The sequence below is a fragment of the Hypanus sabinus genome, chromosome 21, assembly GCF_030144855.1.
Source record: "Hypanus sabinus isolate sHypSab1 chromosome 21, sHypSab1.hap1, whole genome shotgun sequence".
Taxonomy (NCBI): Eukaryota; Metazoa; Chordata; class Chondrichthyes; order Myliobatiformes; family Dasyatidae; genus Hypanus; species Hypanus sabinus.
The window spans coordinates 69,939,126-69,966,514 of NC_082726.1; the positions used below are offsets into that span (position 1 = coordinate 69,939,126).

Here is a 27,389-nt window from a genome sequence, read left to right on the forward strand (position 1 = left end):
GATGCATATACAAGGGAAATGTAAGGATATATACAAAGAAGGCAGAAGAAATTAGTTAGCCATTTGACTAATTTAATTGGTTTGGCACAATATTGTGGGCCAAAAGGTCAGTTCTAGTGTTCTACTTTTTTTTGTTATCAATATTATTATAGCACTATGAAATCTATGATCTTGGCACCCTGTAGCAAGGTGAAGCAGGATAGGTGGGGTTGTGTATCTCAAACTGGAAACCATTATTTAACACAGTTCTACTGATTATCAAAAAATGTAAGAATTCACAATTCACAAGATACACATTTTGGCAACTGTTTCAATATTTTATTCATTACCATTATGAAATACTAACAGGACAATCTAAATTTGCTCAATAAAAGATAAAACACATGGAATGTTCATAAACGTGTGGAAGTAATCTGCCATTTGAATCCAATCAACTGACTTTTTCAGCATCAGAAAAGTGTAATTTGACTCTACTCTCACTGATAGAGAAAAGCAGGCTTGCCAAGCTTAAAATTTCTTGATACTCAGAAAAAAAACTGTCTTTTCAATTCAGCTTTATCCTACAGCCTGTGGTTCTAGATTTGAATTTCATGTTTTGCATTTCTGTAAAGCAAACTGTGCACAGTAATATTGCCAATCTTATCAATTAATTTTAATTAAACAAAATCAAAGTATTTTGAACATAAGGTCATCTTAGATTTTTTGCCATACATCAATTAAAATTAATCTTTATATATTTTGTCAAATCTTAAAGCTACACAAAATGATAAGTATACAAAGAGGTATTCTGTCTGATGCAGAAAAAAGCAGAAAGTTTTTGCAGCAGCAAAGTGTGTAGCTCATTCATCTTTGCAAAATAAATCCACAATTATATATTTCAGAAGTAAAACCAGGTAAGTTGGATGAATATTACTGGAAATGATTTTAAAAGTTTCAGATCAGGCAGCCATGGTTTCTTTAATCCACTGTAAGTAATTTGTTACTCTTGTGTAAATTCCTGGTTTATTTTTTCGGGCACACCCTTCTCCCCAGCTGATTACTCCATGAAGATACATTAGTCCATCCTTTTCACAAACCAGAGGTCCCCCAGAATCTCCCTGTCAATCAAAACAGAAAACATATCAGCTAACTATTGCTCTAATTATTGCAATAAAGAGGTTGCAATGCTATTACTGGTAAAATACTTCACATAAGTATTAACAATCAATTAATTGAAATATGATTCAGTCACAATGTAAACAAATTGACTTTGCATTGGCAAGCAACGTGATTTTTTAACATGTTTAACCCATCTAAGATCAGGGCATACATGCAATGGATCTGATTGTTCAATTCTGAGATTAGATTTTAATTCTTACTTACTGTTCACTATTTCCATAACAACAAACCTTGGATCACCAGTGATCTAAAGGCATTTCTCAACTACAAAAAGACAGCCTTTAGATCAAGAGACAGAGAGGAATTGAAACATATGCAGAGGAAGCTAAAGGAGAAGATCAAGGTTGCTAGAGAGGAATGAAGGAGAGAGCTGGAGAACAAACTTGGGCAGAGGAGCACATGGGAGGTATGGAGAAGAATGAAGAACATCACTGGCTTCAATCAGCCTAGCTATAGAGCTTTGGAATACAGCAGTGAATGGGCCAATGAGCTAAACCAATTCTTCAATGTGTTTGACAATTGCCATCCTGTTTACACGCCCCTTGGCACATCAGTCCAGGTACCAAGGCACCCAATACTCCCTCAGCACTTGCACCACCCCTCCTCCAGTTCAACATATGGATGAACGACACAGGCTACCACTGTCTACATTTCCTCCTTGCTATCCATACCTCCACATACCAACTACTATTATCTGTATCTTGACCTCCCCCAGCCCCCACCTTCCACCAACTCCCCAGTCATCATTAACTCATCTTCACTGCTGAGCAGGTGAGAAGGGCTCTGGATAAACTCAGACACGGCAAAGCATTGGGACCAGATGGTGTGAACCCCAAGGTTCTGAAGGAGTGTGCTGAGCAGCTATGTGGAGTTCTCCAGCACATTTTCAATCTGAGTCCCAGTCTGGAAAGGGTCCTGACTGTGTGGAAAATATCATGTGGTCCCAATACACAAGAAGGGCCAACTGAAAATCCTGAATGACTACCATCCAGTTTCCCTGACCTCACGCATCATGAGGAGCCTAGAGGCTGGTCCTGACTCACCTCCAACCCCTGGTCAGACCAATCCTCGATCCCCTGCAGTTTGCCTAGCAGGAGCACAATTAAGTCAACCAAGCTGTCATCTACTCGCTGAACAGAGCCTAATCCTATTTGGATAAGCAGGACAGCACAGTGAGGCTCATGTTTTTTTGGTTTCTCAAGTGCCTTTGATACCATCCAGCCTTCATTGCTTGGGGAAAAGCTCTGTTCAATGCAGGTTGGCATTTCCATTGTATTCTGGATAATGGACTACCTGACTGGCAGACCACAATTTGAGCTGTGTGTCAGACATTGCTACAAGCAGCACCAGGGCCCTACCGGGGCCCTACAGGAGAATGCACTGGCTCCTGCTTAACCTGTATACCTCAGACTTTAGACATAACACTGAGTCATGTCATCTGCAGAAATTTTCTGATGACTCAGTAACAGTTGGGTTTATAAAGGGAGGACAGGAGAATAAAAACAGAACCGTGGTGGAGGACTTTGTCAAATGGTGCAAGATGAATTATCTGCAGCTCAACATCAGTAAGACAAATGATATGGTGATGGATTTAGGAAGACTAAGTGTGCACTTCTCTCTGTTACAATTGGATGGTGAGGACCTACCAGTACCTGGGGGTGCATATGGATGACAGACTTGAGTGGAGCAACAAATCAGAAGCTGTATACAAGGTCGCCTTTACTTTCTCTTTCTAAGGAGACTGAGGTCTTTGGAGTACGCAAGTCTCTCCTTCACACATTCTACCAGTCTGTTGTCACCAGTACAATCTTCTTTGTGGTGTTGTGCTGGGGTAATGGCATTATCACAAGTGAAGCCAACAGGCTCAATAAACTGATTGAAAAGGCTGGCTCTGCTATAGGAGTCAAAATAGACACACTGGAGGCTGTGGTACAAGAAAGGACCCTACACAAAAACCTGGCAATTTTGTACAATGTTTCTTACCCTCTGCAAGCTACTTTGGCTGAACAGAGGAGCACTCTCTGTTGCTCCCCAAATTCCATCAGTCTGTGGACTTTACAACGAGGGGGGGGAGAACACATTGGACCTGGTTTACACAAACATCCCTGACACGTACCGGGGTAGAGCCCTGCCCCCACCTCGATTACTCAGACCACATCTTTGTGATGCTAATCCCAGCATACAGACCGCTCGTCAGGCGCTCCAGACCAGTTCAGAAACAGGTGAAAACCTGGCCAGCAGGAGCCATCTCTGCTCTTCAAGACTGCTTTGAGCACACTGACTGGCACATGTTCAGGGAGTCTGCAACCTATGGCGACTCTACCAACTTAGAGGAGTATACTGCATCAGTGACCAGCTACATCAGCAAGTGCATTGATGATGTCGGCACAACATCACAGGCAGAAAGGGAAGGGTTGGCCACTAGACAGCATAGCAGTAGGCAGGTAATGCAGGAGTCCCCTGAGGTCATCTCCCTCCTAAACAGATACACTGTTTTGGATACTGTTGGGGGAGATGACTCATCAGGGGAAGGCAGCAGCAGCCGAGTTCATGGCACCATGGGTGGCTCTGCTGCACAGGAGGGAAGGAAAAGGAGTGGGAGGGCTATAGTGATAGGGGATTCAATTGTAAGGGGAATAGATAGGTGTTTCTGCGGCTGCAAACGAGACTCCAGGATGGTATGTTGCCTCCCTGGTGCAAGGATCAAGGATGTCTCTGAGCGGCTGCAGGACATTCTGGAGTGGGAGGGTGAACAGCCAGTGGTTGTGGTACACATAGGTACCAATAATATAGGTAAAAAACGGGATGAGGTCCTACAAGGTGAACTTAAGGAGTTAGGAGATAAACTAAAAAGTAGGACCACAAAGGTAATAATCTCTGGATTACTACCAATGCCACATGCTAGTCAGAGTAGAAATAGGAGGATATTTCAGATGAATATGTGGCTTGAAAATGGTGCAAGAGGGAGGGATTCAAATTTCTGGGGCATTGGAACCAGTTCTGGGGGAGGTGGGACCAGTATAAACAGGATGGTCTGCACCTGGGCTGGACTGGAACCAATGTCCTAGGGGGAACGTTTGCTACTGCTGTTCAGGAGGATTTAAACTAATGTGGCAGGGGGATGGGAACAAGTGCAGAGAGACAGATGGGTGTAAAAGGAGGGTAGAAGCATAAAGTAGTAAGGTGAAAAGTAAAAGTGGCAGGCAGGCAAATCCAGGGCAAAAAGCAAAAAGGGCTACTTTTCAACATAATTGTATAAGGGCTAAGAGAGTTGTAAAAACAAGCCTGAAGGCTTTGTGTGTTAATGCGAGGAGCATTCGTAACAAGGTGGATGAATTGAATGTGCAGATAGTTATTAATGAATATGATATAGTTGGGATCACAGAGTCATGGCTCCAGGGTGAACAAGGATGGGAGCCCAACATCCAGGGATATACAATATTCAGGAGGGATAGACAGGAAAGAAAGGGAGGTGGGGTAGCATTGCTGGTTAGAGAGGAGATCAATGCAATAGGAAGGAAGGACATTAGCCTGGAGGATGTGGAATCGATATGGGTAGAGCTGCATAACACTAAGGGGCAGAAAACGCTGGTGGGAGTTGTGTACAGACCACCTAACAGTAGTAGTGAGGTTGGGGATGGCATTAAACAGGAAATTAGAAATGTGTGCAATAAAGGAACAGTAGTTATAATGGGTGACTTCAATCTACATATAGATTGGGTGAACCAAATTGGTAAGAGTGCTGAGGAAGAGGGTTTCTTGGAATGTATGCGGGATGGTTTTCTGAACCAACATGTCAAGGAACCAACTAGAGAGCAGGCCATTCTAGATTGGGTATTGAGCAATGAGGAAGGGTTAGTTAGCAATCTTGTGGTGCGAGGCCCCCTGGGTAAGAGTAACCATAATATGGTGGAATTCTTCATTAAGATGGAGAGTGACATAGTTAATTCAGACAAAGGTTCTGATCTTAAAGAAGGGTAGCTTTGAAGGTATGAGACGTGAATTAGCTAAGATAGACTGGCAAATGATATTTAAAGGGTTGATGGTGGATATGCAATGGCAAGCATTTAAAGATCGCATGGATGCACTACAACAATTGTTCATCCCAGTTTGGCAAAAGAATAAACCAGGGAAGGTAGTGCACCCGTGGCTGACAAGGGAAATTAGGGATAGTATCAAGTCCAAAGAAGAAACATATAAATTAGCAAAAATAAAAGCAGCACGCCTGAGGACTGGGAGAAATTCAGAGACCAGCAGAGGAGGACAAAGGGCTTAATTAGGAAAGGGAAAAAAGATTATGAGAGAAAGCTGGCAGGGAACATAAAAACTGACTGTAAAAGCTTTTATAGATACGTGAAAAGAAAAAGATTGGTCAAGACAAATGTAGATCCCTTACAGTCAGAAACAGGTGAATTGATCATAGGGAACAAGGACATGGCAGACCAATTGAATAACTACTTTGGTTCTGTCTTCACTAAGTCACTAAGGAGGACATAAATAATCTTCTGGAAATAGTAGGGGACCGAGGGTCTAGTGAGATGGAGGAACTGAGGGAAATACATGTTAGTAGGAAAGTGGTGTTAGGTAAATTGAAGGGATTAAAGGCAGATAATTCCCCAGGGCCAGATGGTTTGCATCCCAGTGTGCTTAAGGAAGTAGCCCAAGAAATAGTGGATGCATTAGTGATAATTTTTCAAAATTCCTTAGATTCTGGATTAGTTCCTGAGGATTGGAGGGTGGCTAATGTAACCCCACTTTTTAAAAAATGGAGGGAGAGAAAAACCGGGGAATTATAGACCGGTTAGTCTGACATTGGTGGTGGGGAAAATGCTAGAGTCAGTTATCAAAGATGTGATAACAGCACATATGGAAAGCAGTGAAATCATCGGACAAAGTCAGCATGGATTAGTGAAAGGAAAATCATGTCTGACGAATCTTATAGAATTTTTTGAAGATGTAACTAGTAGAGTGGATAGGGGAGAGCCAGTGGATGTGGTATATTTAGATTTTCAGAAGGCTTTTGACAAGGTCCCACACAGGAGATTAGTGTGCAAACTTAAAGCACATGGTATTGGGGGTATGGTATTGATGTGGATAAAGAATTGGTTGGCAGACAGGAAGCAAAGAGTTGGAGTAAACGGGACCTTTTCAGAATGGGAGGCAGAGGCTAGTGGGGTACCGCAAAGCTCAGTGCTGGGACCCCAGTTGTTTACAATATATATTAATGATCTAGATGAGGGAATTAAATGTAGCATCTCCAAGTTTGCGGATGACATGAAGCTGGGCGGCGGTGTTAGCTGTGAGGAGGATGCTAAGAGGATGCAGGGTGACTTGGATAGGTTAGGTGAGTGGGCAACTTCATGGCAGATGCAATTTAATGTGGATAAGTGTGAGGTTATCCACTTTGGTTGCAAGAACAGGAAAAGAGATTATTATCTGAACGGTGGCCGATTAGGAAAAGGGGAGGTGCAACGAGACCTGGGTGTCATTGTACACCAGTCATTGAAGGTGGGCATGCAGGTACGGCAGGCGGTGAAAAAGGCAAATGGTATTTTGGCATTCATAGCAAAAGGATTTGAGTACAGGAGCAGGGAGGTTCTACTGCAATTGTACAAGGCCTTGGTGAGACCACACCTAGAGTATTGTGTGCAGTTTTGGTCCCCTAATCTGAGGAAAGACATTCTTGCCATTGAGGGAGTACAAAGAAGGTTCACCAGATTGATTCCTGGGATGGCAGGACTTTCATACAAAGAAAGACTGGATCAACTAGGCTTATAATCACTGGAATTTAGAAGATTGAGGGGGGGATCTTATTGAAACATATAAAATTCTAAAGGGATTGGACAGGCTAGATGTAGGAAGATTGTTTCCGATGTTGGGGAAGTCCAGAACGAGGGGTCACAGTTTAAGGATAAAGGGGAAGCCTTTTAGGACCGAGATGAGGAAAAACTTCTTCACACAGAGAGTGGTGAATCTGTTGAATTCTCTACCACAGGAAACAGTTGAGGCCGGTTCATTGGCTATATTTAAGAGGAAGTTAGATATGGCCCTTATGGCTAAATGGATCAGAGGTATGGAGAGAAAGCAGGTACAGGGTTCTGAGTTGGATGATCAGCCATGATCATACTGAATGGCAGTGCAGGCTCGAAGGGCCGAATAGCCTACTCCTGCACCTATTTTCTATGTTTCTGTGTTTCTTTGTTCTGCAGTAAGTGAATGAGCTTTCTCATTGGTTAACTTGGGACTGCAGTATTTGAATGTTCCTCATCTACAGAATTGAATGGAATTTTTTCTGATGTTGGAAGTGTGAAATAGTTGTTTTATGGTAGGTGCTATTTTAGACCGTAAGACATAGGAGCAGAATTAGGCCATCTGGCGCAGAGAGTTTGCTCTGCTATTCAATCATGGCTGACCCTTTTTTTTATCTCCTCCTTAACTCTAGTTCCCAGACATCTCCCCATAACCTTTGATGCTTTGTCCAATCAAGAACCTATCAATCTCTGCCTTAAATACACCCAATGACCTGGCCTCCACAGCTGCAGGTGGCAACAAATTCCACAAGTTTGCCACCCTTTGGCTAAAGAAATTTATCTGCATCCCTGTTTTGAAATGAGAGTGCCCCTCTATCCTGAGGCTGTGTTCTCTTGTCCTAGACTCTCCCACCATGGGAAACATCCTTTCCACATTTACTCTGTCTAGGCCTTTCAACATTCGAAAGGTTTCAGTGAGATCACCCCCCATCCTTCTGAACTCCAGCAAGTACAGACCCAGAGCCATCAAACATTCTGCATACGATAACCCTCTCATTCCTGGAATCATCCTTGTGAACCTCCTCTGGACCCTCTCCAATGCCAGCCCATCTTTTTAAAGATGGGGGGCCCAAAGCTGTTCACAATACCTCAAGGTGAGGCTTCACCAGTGCCTTATAAGTTTCAGCATCACATCCTTGCGTTTGTATTCTAGACCTCTTGAAATGAAATGCTAACACGGCATTTGCCTTCATCACCACCAACTCAACCTGCAAGTTAACCTTCAGGCTGTTCTGCACAAGGGCTCCCAAGTTCCTCTGTATCTCAGATTCCTGGATTTTCTCCCCATTTAGAAAATAGTCCACACATTCATTTTGACTACCAAAGTGCATGGCCATGCATTTTCCAATATTATATTTCATTTGCCACTTTCTTGTTCATTCTCCTAATCTAAGTCCTTTTGCAGCCTACCTGTTTCCTCCACTCTACCTGCCCATCCACCAATCTTCATATCATCTGCAAATGTGGCAACAAAGCCATCTATTCCATCATCTAAATCATTTATATACAGCATAAAAAGAAGTGGTTCTAACACCGACCCCTGTGGAACACCACTAGTCACTGGCCAGGAAAGGATCCTTTTATTCCCACTCGCTGCTTCATAACTATCAACCAATGCTCGAACCATGTTAGTTAACTTTTCTGTAATACCATGGGCTTAACTTGGTAGCAGCCTTTTGTGTGGCACCTTGTCAAAGGCATGCTGAAACTCCAAATATACAACATCCACTGCAATCCCTTTATCTATCCTACTTGTAATCTCCTCAAAGAATTCCAGCAGGTTCGTCAGACTGGATTTTCCCTGAAGGAAACCATACTGACTTTGTCCTATTTTGTCCTGTGTCATCACCTCATCCTTAACAATCGACTAACATCTTCCCAACCACTGAGGTCAGGCTAATTTTAGTTTCTCTTATTCTGACTAGTAAACCAGTCACTATTTGTTCCATCGACTCTTAATAAAATTATCATGAAGCAGTAAGTTTTATGTCTCATTCCTGATTTCTAAAAGAACCTTGGATTAAAACATCACATGATAATTTTACCCTTTACTGGCAATATTTAATATCATTGCACTTGGAAGCAAATATTGTATGTCAGTGCTTTTTAGGTATTTTTCAGAAATGTGATAAATCATAAATTTTTTTATATAGACAAGTGTTGTACTTTCCTCTAGTCTTAAGCCAAATGATATGCACTTTGCGAGCAGATATACTTTCTAGGTAAAATCTGATTGCAGTTGTCAAAAAACTATTACAAGTCACAGTTTATTGCTAATATTTTGAAGTGTTCCTCGGATTCATAGATTTTCATAAGAAAACAAATAATCTTTTTTCCATTTACTTACTTTACAAGAATCTGCAGTCCATTCAGGGTGAGCAGCACACAACATGTTGCCAGTCAGCTTCTTTCCATAGTACTGAGAGGACTCGCATAATTGCTGTGAAACTATGTACACTTTTGCCTCTTTCAAGAATTTGGAGAAGAAAGGCGAAACTATTAAAAAAAAAATACACAGCTTGGTGTGACCATATAAACCATATAACAATTGCAGCACGGAAACAGGCTATCTTGGCCCTTCTAGTCTGTGCCGAATGCTTACTCTCATCTAGCCCCACTGACCCACACTCAGCCCATAACCCGCCATTCCTTTCCTGTCCATATACCTATCCAATTTACTTTAAATGACAATACCAAACCTGGCTCTACCACTTCTACTGAAAGCTCATTCTACACAGCTGCCAGTCTCTGAGTAAAGAAATTCCCCCTTGTGTTACCCCTAAACTTTTGGCTGCTCTCAACTCATGTCCTCTTGTTTGAATCTCCCCTACTCTCAATGGAAAAAGCCTATCCACGTCAAATCTATCTCCCTCATAATTTTAAATACCTCTATCAAGTCCCCCCTCAACCTTCTACACTCCAAAGAATAAAGAACTAACTTGTTCAACCTTTCTCTGTAACTTAGGTGCTGAAACCCAGCTAACATCCTAGTAAATCTTCTCTGTACTCTCCCTAGTTTGTTGACATCTGTCCTATAATTCAGCGACCACAACTGTACACAATACTCCAAATTCGGCCTTACCAATATCTTGTACAACTTTAGCATTACATCCCAACTCCTATACTCAATGATCTGATTTATAAAGGCCAACATACCAGAAGCTTTCTTCACTACCCTATCCACATGAGATTCCACCTTCAGGGAACTATGTACCATCATTCCTAGATCACTCTGTTCTACTGCATTCTTCAATGCTCTACCATTTACCATGTATGTCCTATTTGGATTATTCCTACCAAAATGTAGCACCTCACACTTATCAGCATTAAACTTCATCTGCCATCGTTCAGCCCACTCTTCTAACTGGCCTAAGTCTCTCTGCAAACTTTGAAAACCTACTTCATTATCCACAACGCCACCTACTTTAATATCATCTGCATACTTACTAATCCAATTTACCACCCCATCATCCAGATCATTAATGTATATGACAAACAACATTGGACCCAGTACAGATCCCAGAGGCACACCACTGGTCACCAGCCTCCAATCAGACAAACAGTTATCCACCACTACTCTCTGGCATCTCCCATCCAACCATTGTTGAATTCATTTTACTACTTCAATATTAACACCTAAAGATTGAACCTTCCTAACTAACCTTCCATGCAGAACCTTGTCAAAGGCCTTACTGAAGTCCATATAGACAACATCCACTGCTTTACCATTGTCAACTTTCCTAGTAACCTCTTCAAAAAATTCAATAAGATTTGTCAAACATGACCTTCCACGCACAAATCCATGTTGACTGTCCCTAATCAGACCGTGTCTATCCAGATAATTATATATACCATCTCATCTCCACAAATACATTCCATTAATTTACCCACCACTGACATCAAACTGACAGGCCTATAATTGCTAGGTTTACTCTTAGAACCCTTTTTAAACAATGGAACCACATGAGCAATATGCCAATCCTCCGGCACCATCCCCATTTCTAATGATATTTGAAATATTTCTGTCAGAGCCCCTGCTATTTCTACACTAACCTCCCTCAAGGTCCTAGGGAATATCCTGTCAGGACTCGGAGATTTATCCACTTTTATATTCCTTAAAAGCGCCAGTACTTCCTCCTCTTTAATCGTCATAGTTTCCATAACTTCCCTACTTGTTTCCCTTACCTTACACAATTCAATATCCTTCTCCTTAGCGAATACCGAAGAAAAGAAATTGTTCAAAATCTCCCCCATCTCTTTCGGTTCCGCACATAGCTGTCCATTCTGATTCTCTAATGGACCAATTTTATCCCTCACTATTCTTTTGCTATTAATATAACTGTAGAAACCCTTCGGATTTATTTTCACCTTACTTGCCAAAGCAACCTCGTATCTTCTCTTAGCTTTTCTAATTTCTTTCTTAAGATTCTTCTTACATTCTTTATATTCCTTGAGCACCTCATTTACTCCATGCTGCCTATATTTATTGTAGATATCTCTCTTTTTCCTAACCACGTTTACAGTATCCCTTGAAAACCATGGCTCTCTCAAACTTTTAACCTTTCCTTTCAACCTAACAGAAACATAAAGATTCTGTACCATCAAAATTTCATCTTTAAATGACCGCCATTTCTTTATTACATCCTTCCCATAAAACAAATTGTCCCAATCCACTCCTTCTAAATCCTTTCGCATCTCCTCAAAGTTAGCCTTACTCCAATCAAAAAGCTCAACCCTGGGTCCAGTCCTATCCTTCTCCATAATTATATTGAAACTAATGCTAATGTGATCACTGGACCTGAAATGCTCCCCAACACATACCTCCGTCACCTGACCTATTTCATTCCCTAACAGAAGATCCAACACTGCCCCTTCTCTAGTTGATACCTCTATGTATTGCTGCAAAAAACTATCCTGCACACATTTTACAAACTCCAAACCATCCATCCCTTTTACAATATGGGCTTCCCAGTCTCTGTGTGGAAACTTAAAATCTCCCACAATCACAACCCTGTGCTTACTACAAATATCTGCTATCTCCTTGCAAATTTGCTCCTCCAATTCTCGCTCCCCATTAGGTGGTCTATAATACACCCCAATAAGTGTTACTACTCGTTTCCCATTCCTCAATTCCACCCAAATAGTCTCTTTAGATGAGCTCTCTAATCTATCCTGCCAGAGCACCGCTGTAATATTTTCTCTGACAAGCAACACAACACCTCCCCCCTTGTCCCTCTGATTCTATCACACCTAAAGCAACAAAATCCAGGAATATTTAGTTGCCAATCACACTCCTCCTGCAACCATATTTCACTAATAGCTACAACATCATATTTCCAGGTATCAATCCATGCTCTATGCTCATCCACCTTTCTTACAATGCTCCTAGCACTAAAATAAATGCATTTAAGAAAATCTCCACCTCTTCCTCTCTGTTTATCTCTATCAGTACAAAGAACTTTACTGTCTTCTTTTTCTTCCTTCTCCCATACATTTGTTCCTACACTCTGGTTCCCCTCCCCCCTCATATCTGGTTTAAATCCACTGGAGCCTCTCTAGCAAACCGACCTGCAAGAATATTTGTCCCCCTCCAGTTCAGATGTAAACCGTCCCGCCGGAACAGGTCCCACCTTCCCTGGAAAACTGTCCAATTATCTAAAAATCTGAAGCCCTGCACCATGTCTTCAGCCACGTGTTGATCTGCACTATCTTACTATTTCCAAACCCAGCTGCATGTGGCACTGGTAGCAATCCTGGGATTGCTATCCTGGAGGTCCCGTCTTTTAACTTGGCACCTAGCTCCCTAAACTCACCTGATGCCTTTTCAATTTTTGACAATGGGCCATACTTAGTCAGTGATAGAGGGACATTACCCAATGAGCTCCAAATGCTGACACAGTTTTGACACATGACTTCCTGGTTACCATGGGAAGCGGGGGAAGAGATTGCTGGTTGATTGGGGGAAGAGATGATTATCTTTATGTCCTTATTAGCCACAAGACTGGTAGAGGATTGAAGAATGATATATTGCAATAGGAATAATTCTGGGAATTATTGACTGGTGAATCTTATGTTACTGGTGGGTGGGCAAACTAATGAAGCTTGTTAAGATTTACATAGCTTTATTAGGAACAATTAGAATGTCTTTTTGAGAGGCAGATTGTGCTTCATGAACCTAATGGACTTTTCCAAGGAAGTGATAAAACAAATTGACGAAGGCAGATCTCAGCCAAAAACATCAGCTGTTCATTCTGCTCCACAGATGCTGCCTGGCTTGCTGAGTTCATGCAAGCATGGAAAAGTACAGCACAGGGAACCTTTGCTGTGTTGATTTAGTATTTGCTTGCTCATAGAAGGTAGAGGGTGATAGTAGATTGAGCATATTCTGCCTGGAAGTCAGTGACCAGTGACATTCCACAGGGATTTGTTTTGGAAACCCTGTTCTTTCTAGATGAGGAAATGGAAGGGTGGATCAGTAACTTTTCAGATGACAGGAAGGTTGGTGCTGTTGTGGATAGTGTAGAAGGTTGTAGAGGTTACAATGGGGCATTGGATGGACGCAGAGCTAGGCTAAGAGGTGAAAGATGGAGTTCAATTTGGAAAAATGTGAAGTGATATACTTTGGAAGGTTGACTTGGAAGGCAGAGCATAGAGTGAATGACAGGATTCTTAGCAGAGTAAGCAAACATACAGATCTTTGGGTCCACAGATCCCTCAGTTGCTTTAAAAGGGTGGTTAAGACGGCTTATGGTGTATTGACCTTCAGTATTTGGGAGATTGTATTCAACAGCCGTGAGGTACTGTTGCAGCTAATATGTATGTGTACACACACACACACAGTAGTGGGTGTCTGGAATTCTTATGGGTGTTGGTTAAGGCTAATACATGGGGAATTTAGAAGACTCTTAAATAGTCATTTGGATGAAAAAGAAATAAAGGACAACGGGTATGTAGGAGGGAGGGGTTAGATTGATCGTGCAGTAGTTTTGTATAGGTCAACACACCATGGTGTGATGGGCTAAAAAGGCATGTACCGTGTTTTACCTTTTTATGTTCTATCAACAATCATGTGCATTTAGTGGTACTTTGGACTCGTCTACTATTTTAATAATAGTGAAAACAAATCTAAAGATTTTTATTCAATGAAAAGGATTGCATCATGGAACAGAATAGTTCAGTACAGGAACAAAACCTTCGGCCCAGGATGTCCATGTTGACCACACAAATTGAAACTAATCCTATCTGTATACCATTGGTCTATATACCACTTGCATGCAGATATCCATCTAGATGCCTCTTAAATGTTGTTATTCCATCTTCTTACATTATTAGTCCTGGATGTGTGTTCAAGGCACCTACCACCCTGTCTATCTAAAATAAAACTTCCCTAGTAAATCTCCATAAACTTTCCCCTCTCTCTATGAACTCAAGTATTTGACATTTACAATCTGAGTATTTCTGCCTCTCAGAATTTTGTAGACTTGGAATCAGGTTGCCCCTCAAATTCTACAGTTTATACAAAGATTAGTGGCATTGTGACTAGTGTAGAAGATTGTCAAATAATACAATGGGATATTGATCAGGTACATGTGTGGGCAGCAAAAAGGCAGAAGGAGCCTAAATTGAGACAAATGTGACAAATCTTAAGCAGATCAAATGTAAAGAGACAGAGAACAATTAACAATAGAATCCTTAAGTGTTAAAAACAGAGGGATTTTGGGAGCCAAGTCTCTAAGTCCCTGAAAAAGAATGCACAAGTCAATTGGATGGAAAAGGTGCATGACACTAAAGAAAGAGTTAAATGTGATTCTTCCTTGGTATATGGTAAAATAAAATGGAAGTTCTTAAGAAGTGTTTTCTTGTGGTTTTACATATGAGAAGTGTTTCCTTTGTTTGTGAATATATATGTGAATACCCTAAGCTGAATAAGGAAAGAACGCAGAATGAATTTTAAAATAATTTTCATTACAGACATACTTGCCTTTATTAATAAACACATTGAATTCAAGAGTCAGGAAATTATGTAGCAACTTTATAGAACTTTGATTAGGCTGCATCTGGAGTATTGCATTTAATTCTGTTTGTCCCATTCCAGGAAGTACGTGGAGGCTTTTGAGGGCAGTGAACAGGCTCATCAGTATGCTGCCTAGATTGGAGAATGTGCTATAACAAGATGTTAGACAAACCTGGGCCCTTTACTCAAGCAGCAGAGGCTGAGAGATGACCTGAAAGAAGGTTATAAAATTGAGAGAGGCATGGAAAGACAGCCACTATATTTCCTCAGGGCTATACAGTAATATCTTAATACAAGAGGGTGTTAATATCCATTGAGAAGCATAATATCATAAGATGATGTGTGGGGCAATTCTTCAAAAAAAATGTGGTGCCTGAAATTTGCTGCCAGGGTGAGGACAATTATGAATTAGAAATATTTAAGAGGCTTTTAGATTGATATTTGAATATGCAGAGAATGGATGGATATGGACCATGTGCAGGCAGAAAGAATTAGTTTAATTAAGTGTCATTAGCTGAATTGGTTTGGCACAACATGGACCAAAGGGTCTATTCATGTGCTGTACTGTTCTATATTATGCTTGAGAGGAAACAATTCTAGTTTATCTAGGATACTCTTTAATCCTGACAACATCTTGATGAACCTCTTCTACATGGTCTCCAAAAACCTTCACATCTATCCTGTAATGTGGTGACCAGAACTGCAAAGAATACTGCACATGTGGCATAACCAAAGTTTACTGCTTTAATAGCTTTTACACCCAGCACACTGACTAATGATGGCAAGTATGCCATATGGCTTATTTACCCATTTTATCTACTGAAAGCAAAATTATTGCTGCATAGATAATTATTCAGAATTTCAAACTTACATGCACTTTCCCTACCATAACCAGAAATTTCACATTGGGTGTCATCAGCAAGTCTTTGGTGTTCCAGAGGCAGGCAGACAGTTTGTACAAATTTAGTAGTCTTTGCACACATTCCTGATTGAGATTTCAGCTTCAACAGTGCTTTAAAGACAAAGGAATATCTTTTAGGCAAAATGCATAAATCTTACCGAAAGTTTTATTTTCAGTGAAGCAAAATAAGTGCTGCTGGACTTCAAGAATTATTGCAAACAATGGTTAATTCATCTGAGAACTCCATTTTGAAGTTTTGAGAAGGAGAAGCTAAACTGAATTGGCTATTTCTTACATCCTTCACATACATGAGTAAAAACCTTTACATTATGTCTCTATCTAAATGTACAATCATAGTTATTTATAATTGTTTATAATAAATAGAACAGTCAATGTAATATAGAGTACCCTCAAATCAGTGTGAGTTCATCAGTCTGAAGCTGTCCCCGAGCCTGTTGGTCCAGGCTTTTATCCGCTTCCCAGATGGTAGCAGCTAGAATAGATTGTAGTTGGGATGCCTTGGATTCCCAATGATCCTACAGGCCCTTTCTACACCCCTGTTCTGAATCATGGAAAGTTCACAACTATAGATGTGCTGGGCTGTCCGCATCACTCTCTGCAGAGTCCTGCGATTAAGGGAGGTAGAGTTCCCAAACTAGACAATGATGCAGCCAATCAGGATGCTCTCAATTGTGCCCCTGTAGAAAGTTCTTAGGATTTGGGGCCCATATCAAACTTCCTCAACTGTCTGAGGTGATTCCCATGGAGTAAGGGGAATTACAGAGGCATTAGAAAGGGACTTGCCAAAGTTGATTGGAAGGGAACACTATCAGTGATGTCAGCAGAACACCAATGGCTGGAATTTCTAGGAACAATTTAGAAGGTAAAGGGAAGATACATCCCAAAGATGAAATAGCATTCTAAAGGCAGAATGATGCAACCATGGATGATAAAATAAGTTAAGGACATCATAAAAGCAAAAGACCATAAGATATAGCAGCAGAAGTAGGTCATTTGGCCCATCGAGTCTGCTCCGCCATTCAATCATGGGCTGGTCCAATTCTTCCAGTCATCCCCACTCCCCTGCCTTCACCCCATACTCTTTAATGCCCTGGATAATCAAGAACCTATCTCTGCCTTGAATACACCCAATGACTTAGCCTCCACAGCTGATTGTGACAACAAATTCCACAGAATTACCACCCTCTGACTAAAGTAATTTCTCCACATCTCAGTTCTAAATGGACGTCCTTCAATTCTGAAGTCGTGCCCCCTTGTCCTAGAATCCCCTACCATGGGAAATAACTTTGCCATATCTAATCCATTCAGGCCTTTTAACATTCAGAATGTTTCTATGAGATCCTCCCCTCATTCTCCTGAACTCCAGGGAATACAGCCCAAGAGCTGCAAGATGTTTCCCATACAGCAATCCTTTCATTCCTAAAATCATTCTTATGAATCTTCTCTGAACCCTCTCCAATGTCAGTATATCATTTCTAAAATAAGGAACCCTAAACTGCACACAATACTCCAGGTGCCTTATAGAGCCTCAACATTACATCCCTGCTCTTAAATTCTATACTTATAGACATGCATGTCAACATTGTATTTGGCTTCTGCACCACTGACTCAACCTGGAGGTTAACCTTTAGGGTATCTTGAACACAGTCTCCCAAAACCCTTTGCATCTCTTCATTTTGTATTCTCTGCCTATCTAAAAATAATAGTCTGCCTGTTTATTTGTTCTACCAAAGTGCATGACCGTACACTATCCAATATTGTATTTCATTTGCCACTTCTTTGCCCATTTCCCTAAACTATCTAAGTCTCTCTGCAGACTCTGTTTCCTCAACACTACCTGCTCCTCCGCCTATCTTTGTATCATCTGCAAATTTAGCCACAAATCCATTAATCCCATAGTTCAAATCACTGACAATATCGTAAAAAGCAGCGGTCCCAACACCAACCCCTGTGGAACACCACTGGTAACTGGCAGCCAGCCAGAATAGGATCCCTTTATTACCACTTTATGTTTTCTGCCAATCAGCCAATACTCCACCCATGCTAGTAGCTTCCCTGTGATTCCATGAGCTCTTCTTGCTAAGCAGCCTCATGTGTGGCACCTTGCCAAAGGTCTTCTGAAAAGGCAAGTACAGCACATCTACTGCATCTCCTTTGTCTACCCTGCTTGTAAGTTCCTCAAAGAATTGCAGTAGCTTTGTCAGACAGCATTTTCCTTTCAGAAAACTATGCTGGCTTTGGCCTATCTTGTCATGTGCCTCCAGGTACTCTGTAATCTCATCCCTACAATCGATTCCAACAACTTTCCAACCACTGATGTGAGCCTAACAGGTCTATAGCTTCCTTTCTGTTTTCTCCCATCCTTCTTAAATAGCAGAGTAACATTTGCAATTTTCCAGTCATTTGTTACAATGCCAGAATATACCTATCTTTCTGATACACAGTATATCCTTAGACGTTCAGCTCCCAATGGCAGCCATCCTTTAGCCAAGCTTCAGAGATAGCCACAACATCACATTTGCCAATCTGTAGCTGAACTTCAAGATTATACATTTTAATTCTTATGTTGTGTGCTTTCAAATATAACACTTTCAGTCCAGTATTTGTTACTTTCTCTTTTACTCACCAAACTTCTATTGCCCTGTAAATCATCCCACTATCTGTGATTATGCTTCATCTCCTGCCTGTCCTTCCTATTAACTCTTGATTTATTTCTGTTTTTCCCTTCCTGAGACCTATCACTCTGGTTCCCATCCTCTGCCAAATTAGTTTAAGCCCTCACTATCAGCTCTATTAAACCAGCCTGTTAGGATATTGGACCCCTTTGGGTTCAGGTGCAACCCATCTTTTTTGTACTTGTTGTACCTCCTGCAGAAGAGGCCCCAATGATCCAGGAACATGAAGCCCTGCCCCCTACACTGTTCTTTCAGTCACACATTAATATGCCTGATCATGCTATTCTTGAGCTCGTGAGCAAGAAGTTTGGGTCCCTTGTCCAAGAAAGATGTGTTGGCATTGGAGAGGGTCCAAATGAGGTTCACAAGAATGATTCCAAGAATAAGAGTTAAAATATGAGGAGCGTTTGATGGCTCTGGCCTGTACTCAGTGGAGTTTAGAAGATGGGGTTGGGGTGGGTGGGTGTGAAATTACATTGAAACCTATTGAATATTGAAAGACCTTTCTAGAGTGGATCTGGAGAGGATATTTCCTATAGCGAGTGAGTCTAGTATTAGAAGGCCCAACCTCAGTATAAGGGGATATCTATTTAGAACATATGACAAGGAATTTCTTTAGATAAAGGTGAGTGAATCTGTGGAATTCATTGCCATAGACAGCCGTGGAGGCCAAATCATTGGGTATATATGAAGCAGAGGTTGATATGTTCATGATTAGTGAGGATGTCAGAGGTTACCTGAAGAAGGCAGGAAAATGGGGTTGAAGGGGAAATGAATCAGCCATAATGTAATGTTGAAGCATATTTAATGGGCTGAATGGTATAATTTGTTCCTAGATCTTATGAAATTTGTATTGTTTAGAGAAACATAGTATTAACACCAAATTTCATCTTACCAATATCGTTGTCATATGTATGTTCATTGAACCTTTGGTGAATAATTATCTTTTCAACAGAAATGCTTTGTTCATTCTTAGCATGTTCACTGATCGAAAATTTTCCCAGTAATACGCTGTAGTCTGCAGGGGAAGCACTAAACAAGAAACAAAGACAAGTTTTGTTTTAGAATATGTGTACAGAAAATTTGCTAACTTTATGGCTGCAATTTGCATTCCACCTCCTTTTAATGAATGCAATCCAATTCCCAAGGTACACGTGAATCTTACTGTCATTTCAATATCATATTACAACTATCACACTTTTAATTGTTATAGAGCAAAGCTTTGACAATATTTTCCACCAAAAAACAACTCAATTTTTATAAACATGGGTGTTTTTAAAATATGAAAAAGCATGGCTCAATAAATAAGGAATCAACATCAACCAAAGGTATTGGACAATGAAAGGTATTGCATCAGGCTATGCAATGTGATTCGCCCCACAATTTGCATCTGTTTTTGTATTCTTATTGTAAGTGCACAGTATTCATTATTATCATGTTCTTATAGAAACTAACTGTATAAAATAGTCAGATTGAAAACACATTAATGAGCGTGATGATATATGAACCCAATTAGTTTTATTTACCATCTTAAACTCCTCTTTAGTGAAGCTATTTTGAAAAGCATGGAATTCTGCATGAGATTTTTACTTATAAAGAGGACCATCACAAAAGACAGGTGTGATACACAGTAGTTCAATGCTATTATTGAAATAAATTTAGCTTAAGAGATTGAGTTTATAGAATAGGGATAGTTGGTCAAATATTTTTTTTTCAGCCAGGTTTTGGAAGAAGCATCCTGAAGAACAATGAGGAAAAAAAATTGGTATTTCAAAATGTATTTATCTAAATTTATTACAGCTGACAGTGCTATTGAATCTCAAAAATTAATTGCCAATTTAAGCTGGAGGGTTTGGCTATTTGGCAGAATAAAAGCTAAATTTTATTAAAATTCTACTTTTTAAATAAAAATCTGGTACCAACAATACAGGCATCACTGAAGTATCGTTGGTAAGAGATTTCAGCTAAAGCAATTTAGCCAGAATTGTAAACAGAATGAAAGTTATTTTCAAGTCTGGCTAATTCTTACATGGGGACAAACTATGAAATAAAATAATTAAACAGCTCATAACAATAAATCATATGTTCATATTACTCCAGAATCAAGCAATTAAATGATTTAAACCAACTTTTAGTCTATCTTGAACTTAAAATGCTTTTGAAGAGACCGAAGAAATGTATCTGCAGAGTCCACTGATAATTGGTTTAGCTAACAGCCAGGATTGTGTTGTCATTAACCCTGAATCATGGTTTAGCAATATTTGACAGAGTGGAGTGTGATCCCACTACTGGAATGAAAGGCTGAAAGAGGAACCTACTTGGTGACAATGCAGTGTGCAGCTGTCAGAACCCAGCATGGATGAATCAAACTTGCTCCACATTGAAAAGCCGGAATATCGGATCTTGCTCTAGTAATATAAAGTGCTGCTTGCCAAGGGTGAGATTCAATTGTGGCTCCAAGTCCTCCAACAATCTTCTTCATTTTATGCCACCTTTTGCCACACTTTGACTCTGATGGAAGAGAATCATCCACTAGTACAATCACATTTATTGGGATGTTGAAATATACATTGCTAGTTCTGTAATTTCCCAAAGAATAATTACTTTGGCTAAGCCAGAAAACACTGACTTATTCAACAAATTAATGAAAAAAGACACTATGTCTAGGGAAATTTTATCAGGACTAGAGAAGTCAGAATAAGAAGGTGGGGTGGAGGGGAGGAAGAAGTACAAGGTAAGTGATAGGTGAAACCAGAAGAGGGGGAGAGGTGAAGTAAAGAGCTGGGAAGTCCATTGATGAAAAAGGTAAATGTCTGGAGAAGGGGAAATCTGATAGGAGGTGGTCATAGAAGAAAGGGAAGGGAGGAGCAGCAGAGGAAGATGATGGGCAAGCAAGTTGATAAGTTGAAAGGGGGAAGTGGAGAATGGTGAAGGAGCAGCAGTAGAAGAGGCCATGGACATGACATATCAGAATGGGAATGGGGAGTAGAATTTGAATGTATGGCCTCTGGGAGACCCCGCTTTTTCTGGCAGATGGTGTAGGTACTCGGCAAAGCAGTCTCCCAATCTACATCAGGTCTCATGGATATACAGGAGGCCCACCTGGAGCTCCAGATACAGTAGATAACTCCAGAGTGAAGTGTTGCCTCATCTTGAAAGACCTTTTGGGGCCCTGAATGGTAGTGAAGGAGATGGTGTAGGGACAGGTGTAGCACTTGTTCCACTTGCAAGGATAAGTACCAGGAGGGAGATCAATGGGGAGGGATAAATGGACAAGGGAGTATCATAGGAAGTGATCCCTGCAGGAATCAGGGTGGGGGGGGGAATAGGGGAGGGAAAGATGTACTCGGTGGGAGGATCACATCAGAGATGGTGGAGGTTACGGAGGATTATGTGCTAGATGTGGAGGCTGGTGAAGTGGTAGGCAAGGACAAGAGGAACCTTATCCTTGTTGGGGTGGTGGATGGATGGAGTGGGGACAAATGTGCATGAAATTGAAGAAATGCATTGATTGTGGAGGAAGGAAAGCTCCTTTCTTTAAGGATGACATTTCATCAGTTCTGGAATGAACAGCCACAATCCTGAGAACAGATGCTGTGGAGAGAGAGGAACCGAGAGAAGGGGATGGCATTTTCCACAAGTGGGAAAAGGTATAGCCCAGTTAGTCATGAAAATCAGTGGGTTTATAAGTGATATCAGTAGATAAAGCTGACTCCAGAAAGAGAGATCAAGAAAGGGGAGGGAGTTGTCAGAAATGGACCAGGTACATTTGAGGGCAGGGTGGAAGTAGGAGGCATAGTTGACGAGCTTAGCATGGGTGCAGGGAGCAGCATCATTGTAGTCTTCAAACTAATATGGCAGGGGATGGGAACCAGTATTTTAGAGCTGCGGATGAGCCAGTAGGTTTACAAGTAGATGACGGCTGTAACATGAAGGTAAGGAAGGACAAGCCAATGATTGGGTACAAATGCAGACAGAACAAAAGAGTTAAATGATACCACAGAGGCAAAATTCAAAAGGGTGAAGAAAGCAGGACTGAAGATACTGTGCTTAAATGTGAGTAGCATTTGGAATAAGGTGGATGAACTCATGGTGCAATTACACATTGGTCAGTATGATGTTGTGGCATCACTGAGTCATGGCTTCATGAAAGCCATAGTTGGGAGCTTAACATCAAAGGGGATAACTTGTAACAAAAGGACAAGCAGAAAAGCATAGGTGGTTGGTAAGAGATGGTTAGAGAACGTTGAATCTTTGTGGGTGGAATTAAGAAATTGCAAGGGTAAAAAAAATTATGGCAATCATATATAGGCCTCCAAATAGAAGCCAAGGTGTGGGGTTGAGATTGAAAAAGGAGTTAGAAAAGGCATGTAATAAGGGTAATGACACAATTGTAATGGGCTTCAAGGGGATTGGGAAAACCAGTTTGGTGTCGCATCACAAGAGAGGGAATTTGTTGCATGCCTATTAGATGGCTTTTTAAGAGCAGCTTGTGCTTGAGTCTACTCAGGAAAAGGTTATCTTTGACTGGGTGTTAAGTAATAACCCTGACTTTATTGGGGAGCTTAATGTAAAGGAATCCTTAGGAGGGATGATTGTAGTCTGATTGAATTCATACTGCAGTTGAGGGAGAAGCACAAGTCACATGCATCTGTATTGCAATGGAATAAAGGGAAATACAGAGGCATGAGAGAGGAGCTTGCCCAGGTGGACTAGAGGGGGATACTAGTAGGATAACAGCAGGGCAGAGATGGCTGAAGAATATGGGAATAGTTCACAAGGTGCAGGATGGATATGTCCCACAGAAGTAGATGTTCTCAAATGGTAGAGGTAGGCAACAGTGGCTGACAAGGGAAGTTAAGGACTGCATAAAAGCCAAGGAAATGGCATACAAGATAGCAAAAGTGATTGGGAAGTTGGATGATGGGGAAAATCTAAAAATCCAACAAAGGGCATCTAAGAAAATTATAAAGGATAAGTTGAAATATGAGGGCAAACTAGCCAATATAAAGTAGGATACTAGAAGTTTTTTCAGTTATATAAAAAGTAAAAGGGAGGTGAGAGTTAATATTGGACCACTGGAAAACTGCTGTTGATGAGGTAGTAATGGGGAATGAAGAAATGACAGATGAACTTAATAAGTACTTTGCATCAGTCTTCACTGTGGAAGACACTAGCAGTGTGCCAGAGGTCCATGAGTATCATGGAGCACAAGTGAGTACCATTGCGATTACAAAGGAAAAAGTTTGTGGCAAATTCAAAGTCTTAAAATGAATAAATCACCTGGACCAGATGGATTAAATGCCAGAGTCCTGCAAGTGGTTGCTGAAGAGATAGATGCATTAGTTGTGATCTTTCAAGAATTATATGATTCTGGCATGGGGCAGAAGGACTGGAAGATTGCAAATATCACTCCACTCTAAGAGAGGAAGGCAAAAGAAAGGAAATTATAGGCCAGTTAGCCCAACCTCAGTTGCTGAGAAAGTTTTGGAATCAATTATTAAGGATGAGGCTGGGGGGGTGGAGGGAGGTACTTTAAGTCTAATGATAAAATAAAAATAAAAATGTGGTTGGTAAGTTGATGGAAAAGATCCTGAGGGGCAGGATTTGTGAACATTTGGAGACATATAATATGATTAGGAATAGTCAACATGGCTTTGTCAAAGATAGGTTGTGCCTTATGAGCCTGACTGATTTTTTTGAGGATGTAACTAAACACATTGATGAAGGTAGAGCAGTAGATGTAGTGTATATGGATTTCAGCAAGGCATTTGATAAGGTACCCCATGCAAGGCTCATTGAGAAAGTCAGGAGGCATGGGATCCTAGGGAACATTGCTTTGTGGATCCAGAACTGGCTTGCCCACAGAAGGCAAAGTATGGTTGTAGATGGGTCAGTGACCAGTGGTGTGCCTCAGGGATCTGTTCTGGGACCCCTACTCTTTGTGATTTTTATAAATGACCTGGATAAGGAAATGGAGGGATGGGTTAGTAAATTTGCTGATGACATAAGGGTTGGGAGTGTTGTGGATAGTGTAAGGGGCTGTCAGAGGGTACAGCGGGACATCAATAGGACACAGAACTGGGCTGAGAAGTGGCAGATGGCGTTCAACCCAGATAAGTGTGAGGTGGTTCATTTTGGTAGGTCAAATATGATGGAAGAATATAGTATTAATGGCAGTCTGGAGGAGCAGAGGGATCTTGGGGTCTGAGTGCACAGGATACTCAAAGCTGCTGCTCATGTTGACTCTGTGGTTAAGAAGGAATATGGTGCATTACCCTTCATCATCCTTGGGATTGAGTTTGAGAACCAAGAGGTAATGTTACAGCTATATAGGACCCTGGTCAAACCCCACTTGGAGTACTGCACTCAGTTCTGGTCATATCATGCAGGAAGGATGCGGAAACTATAGAAAGGGTGCAGAGGAGATTTCAAAGGACATTGACTGGATTGGGAAGCATGCCTTATGGGAATAGGTGGAGTGACTTGGCCTTTTCTCCTTGGAGTGGCAGAGGATGAGAGGTGACCTGATAGAGGTGTACAAGATGAGAGGCATTGATCACATGGATAGTCAGAGGCTTTTTTCCAGGACTGAGGAGGCTAACGTGAGAGGGCACAGTTTTAAGGTGCTTGGAAGTGGGTACAGAGGAAATGTCAGGGGCAAGTTGTTTTTTTTAAAATGCAATGAGTGGTGAGTGCATGGAATGGGCTGCCGGCAATGGTGATGGAGGTGGATACCATAGGGTCTTTTAAGAGACTCTTGGATAGGTACATGGAGCTTAGGAAAATAGAGGGCTATAGGTAAAACTAGGTAATTTCTAGGTATGTACATGTTTGGCACAGCATTGTGGGCCAAAGGGCCTGTATTATGCAGTAGGTTTTCTATGTTTCTAACTGAAAGTCAGCATGGTTTCTCTAAAGTACTCTGATAGAGTACTTTGAGGAAGTAATAAGCAGGGTAGACAAAGAAGAGGCAGTGGATGTCATTTAGTTGGATTTTCAGAAGCTGCTTAACAAGATAAAATCCTATGGCATAACAGGAAAGATACTGGCATGGATAGCAGAATGGCTGACAGAAGGGAGTCAGCATGTGGGAATAAAAGGAGCCTTTTCAGGTTAGCTGCCAATAACTAGTGGTGTTACTCAGGGGTTAGTATTGGAACCCCCTCTTTCACATTGTTTGTCAATGATTTAGACAGTGGAGTTGATGGCTTTGGGGCAGTTTTAGATGATATGAAGATAGGATGGAGTGCTAAGTAGTGCTGAGGAAGCAATGCAATTGCAGCAGGACTTAGACAAATTGGAAGAATGGGCAAAAAAGTGGCAAATGATATACACCCTACACAGGGTGAATGTGGAGGGGATGTTTCCTCTGGTGGGAGTGTCCAGAACTAGAGAGCACAATCTCAAAACTGAGGGGCAACCCTTTAGAACAGAAGCATGGAGGAATTAATTTTTAGCCTAGAGAATAGTAGCTCCGAGGAATGCTCTGGGACAGACTACAGTGGAGGCCAAATCCATGGGTATATTTAAGGCAGACTTCTATAGTTCCTTGATTGGTCAGGGCATCAAAGGATATGGCGAGAAAGTAGCTGTATGGAGTTGAGTGGGATCCGGGATCAGCCATGATGGAATGGTGGAGCAGACTCAGCAGGCTGAATGGCCTAACTCTGCTCCTATGTCTGATGGAGAATGTAGTGTTGAAGAAGATGGGGAGTGATACCGGTGTAGGCTTGGAACATAGACTGTTCCACTTAGCCGATAAAAAGGCAGACACAATTTGGAAGGTCAAACTTAAAGGCAGAGCACAAGATTTTTAGCAGTGTGGAAGAATAGAGGGATCTTGGGTCCTCCATCCATAGAACCCTCAAAGTTGCCACACAAGTTGATAGGGTGGTGGTTAAGAAGATGTACGGTGTATTGCATTCATTTTGGGGGGACTAGAATATATAAGCAAGGATGTAATGTTGAAACTTTATAAGGCACTGGTGAGGCTTCACTTGGAGAATTGAGAGCCATTTTGGGCCCCTTATCTAAGAAAGGATGTGCTGACATTGAAGTGGGTTCAAAGGAGGTTCACAGAAATTATTCTTGTATTGAAAGACTTATCATATAAGAAGCATTTGATGGCTTTGGACCTATCTGGAACTTGGAAGAATGAGATGAGATCTCATTGAAACCTATCAAATATTGAAATGCCTTAACAAAGTAGATGTGGAGAGGATGTTTCCTATGGTGGGGAAGTTTAAGACCCGAGGACATAGCCTCAGAATAGAAGGATGTCCATTTAGAATAGATGAAGAGGAATTTCTTTAGCCAGAGAGTGGTGAATCTGTGGAATTCTTTGCCACAGGTAGCTATGGAGGCCAACTCATCAAAAGGTCTATTTTATTGTGAAAGTATGCATGTACAATTCAACTCTGATATTTGTCTTTTTCCGATAGACATGAAATACAGAAAGACTCTGTGAGCTATTGAAAGTAAAGACATCAGCTCCATCTCCTGCATGAAAAAGAAATAAAACTTGCGAACACCAAAATCCCCCAGAGAAAACAGCAACAATAGCAACAAACCCTCAAACCCACCAGAAAAAAGCGGTGAAAATAATAATCCCAAATCCCCCCACTTACAAAAAGAACAGCGACAGCAACGTCGAAACCCCCAATCCTCCCTCTCACACACATAAAACTAACAGATCACCCCTCCTGCCAGTCAGCCACAAGAAAGAACACACCAAAAAATAAAGGAGACCAATATAAAGTATATTTACTTAAACTTAAGGCAGAGGTGATAGATTCTTGATTAGTCAA

At 41.1% G+C, this 27,389-nt stretch overlaps 1 protein-coding gene across 2 annotated transcripts in view; it reads right to left on the minus strand.

The window, feature by feature from the left end:
- Positions 1–313: 313 nt before the first annotated feature.
- Positions 314–27,389, minus strand: part of LOC132379183 (tissue-type plasminogen activator-like) — a 313,799-nt gene continuing 286,723 nt past the window's right edge. For both annotated transcript variants that reach the window (XM_059946856.1, XM_059946857.1), the window contains 5 exons: positions 20,898–21,090; positions 19,475–19,611; positions 15,854–15,994; positions 9,316–9,464; positions 314–1,097 (listed from right to left, as the gene is read on the minus strand). In XM_059946856.1, the coding sequence (XP_059802839.1) occupies positions 939–1,097; positions 9,316–9,464; positions 15,854–15,994; positions 19,475–19,611; positions 20,898–21,090 (779 nt within the window). In that variant the 3' untranslated portion in view covers positions 314–938. The remainder of the gene's footprint in view (positions 1,098–9,315; positions 9,465–15,853; positions 15,995–19,474; positions 19,612–20,897; positions 21,091–27,389) is intronic.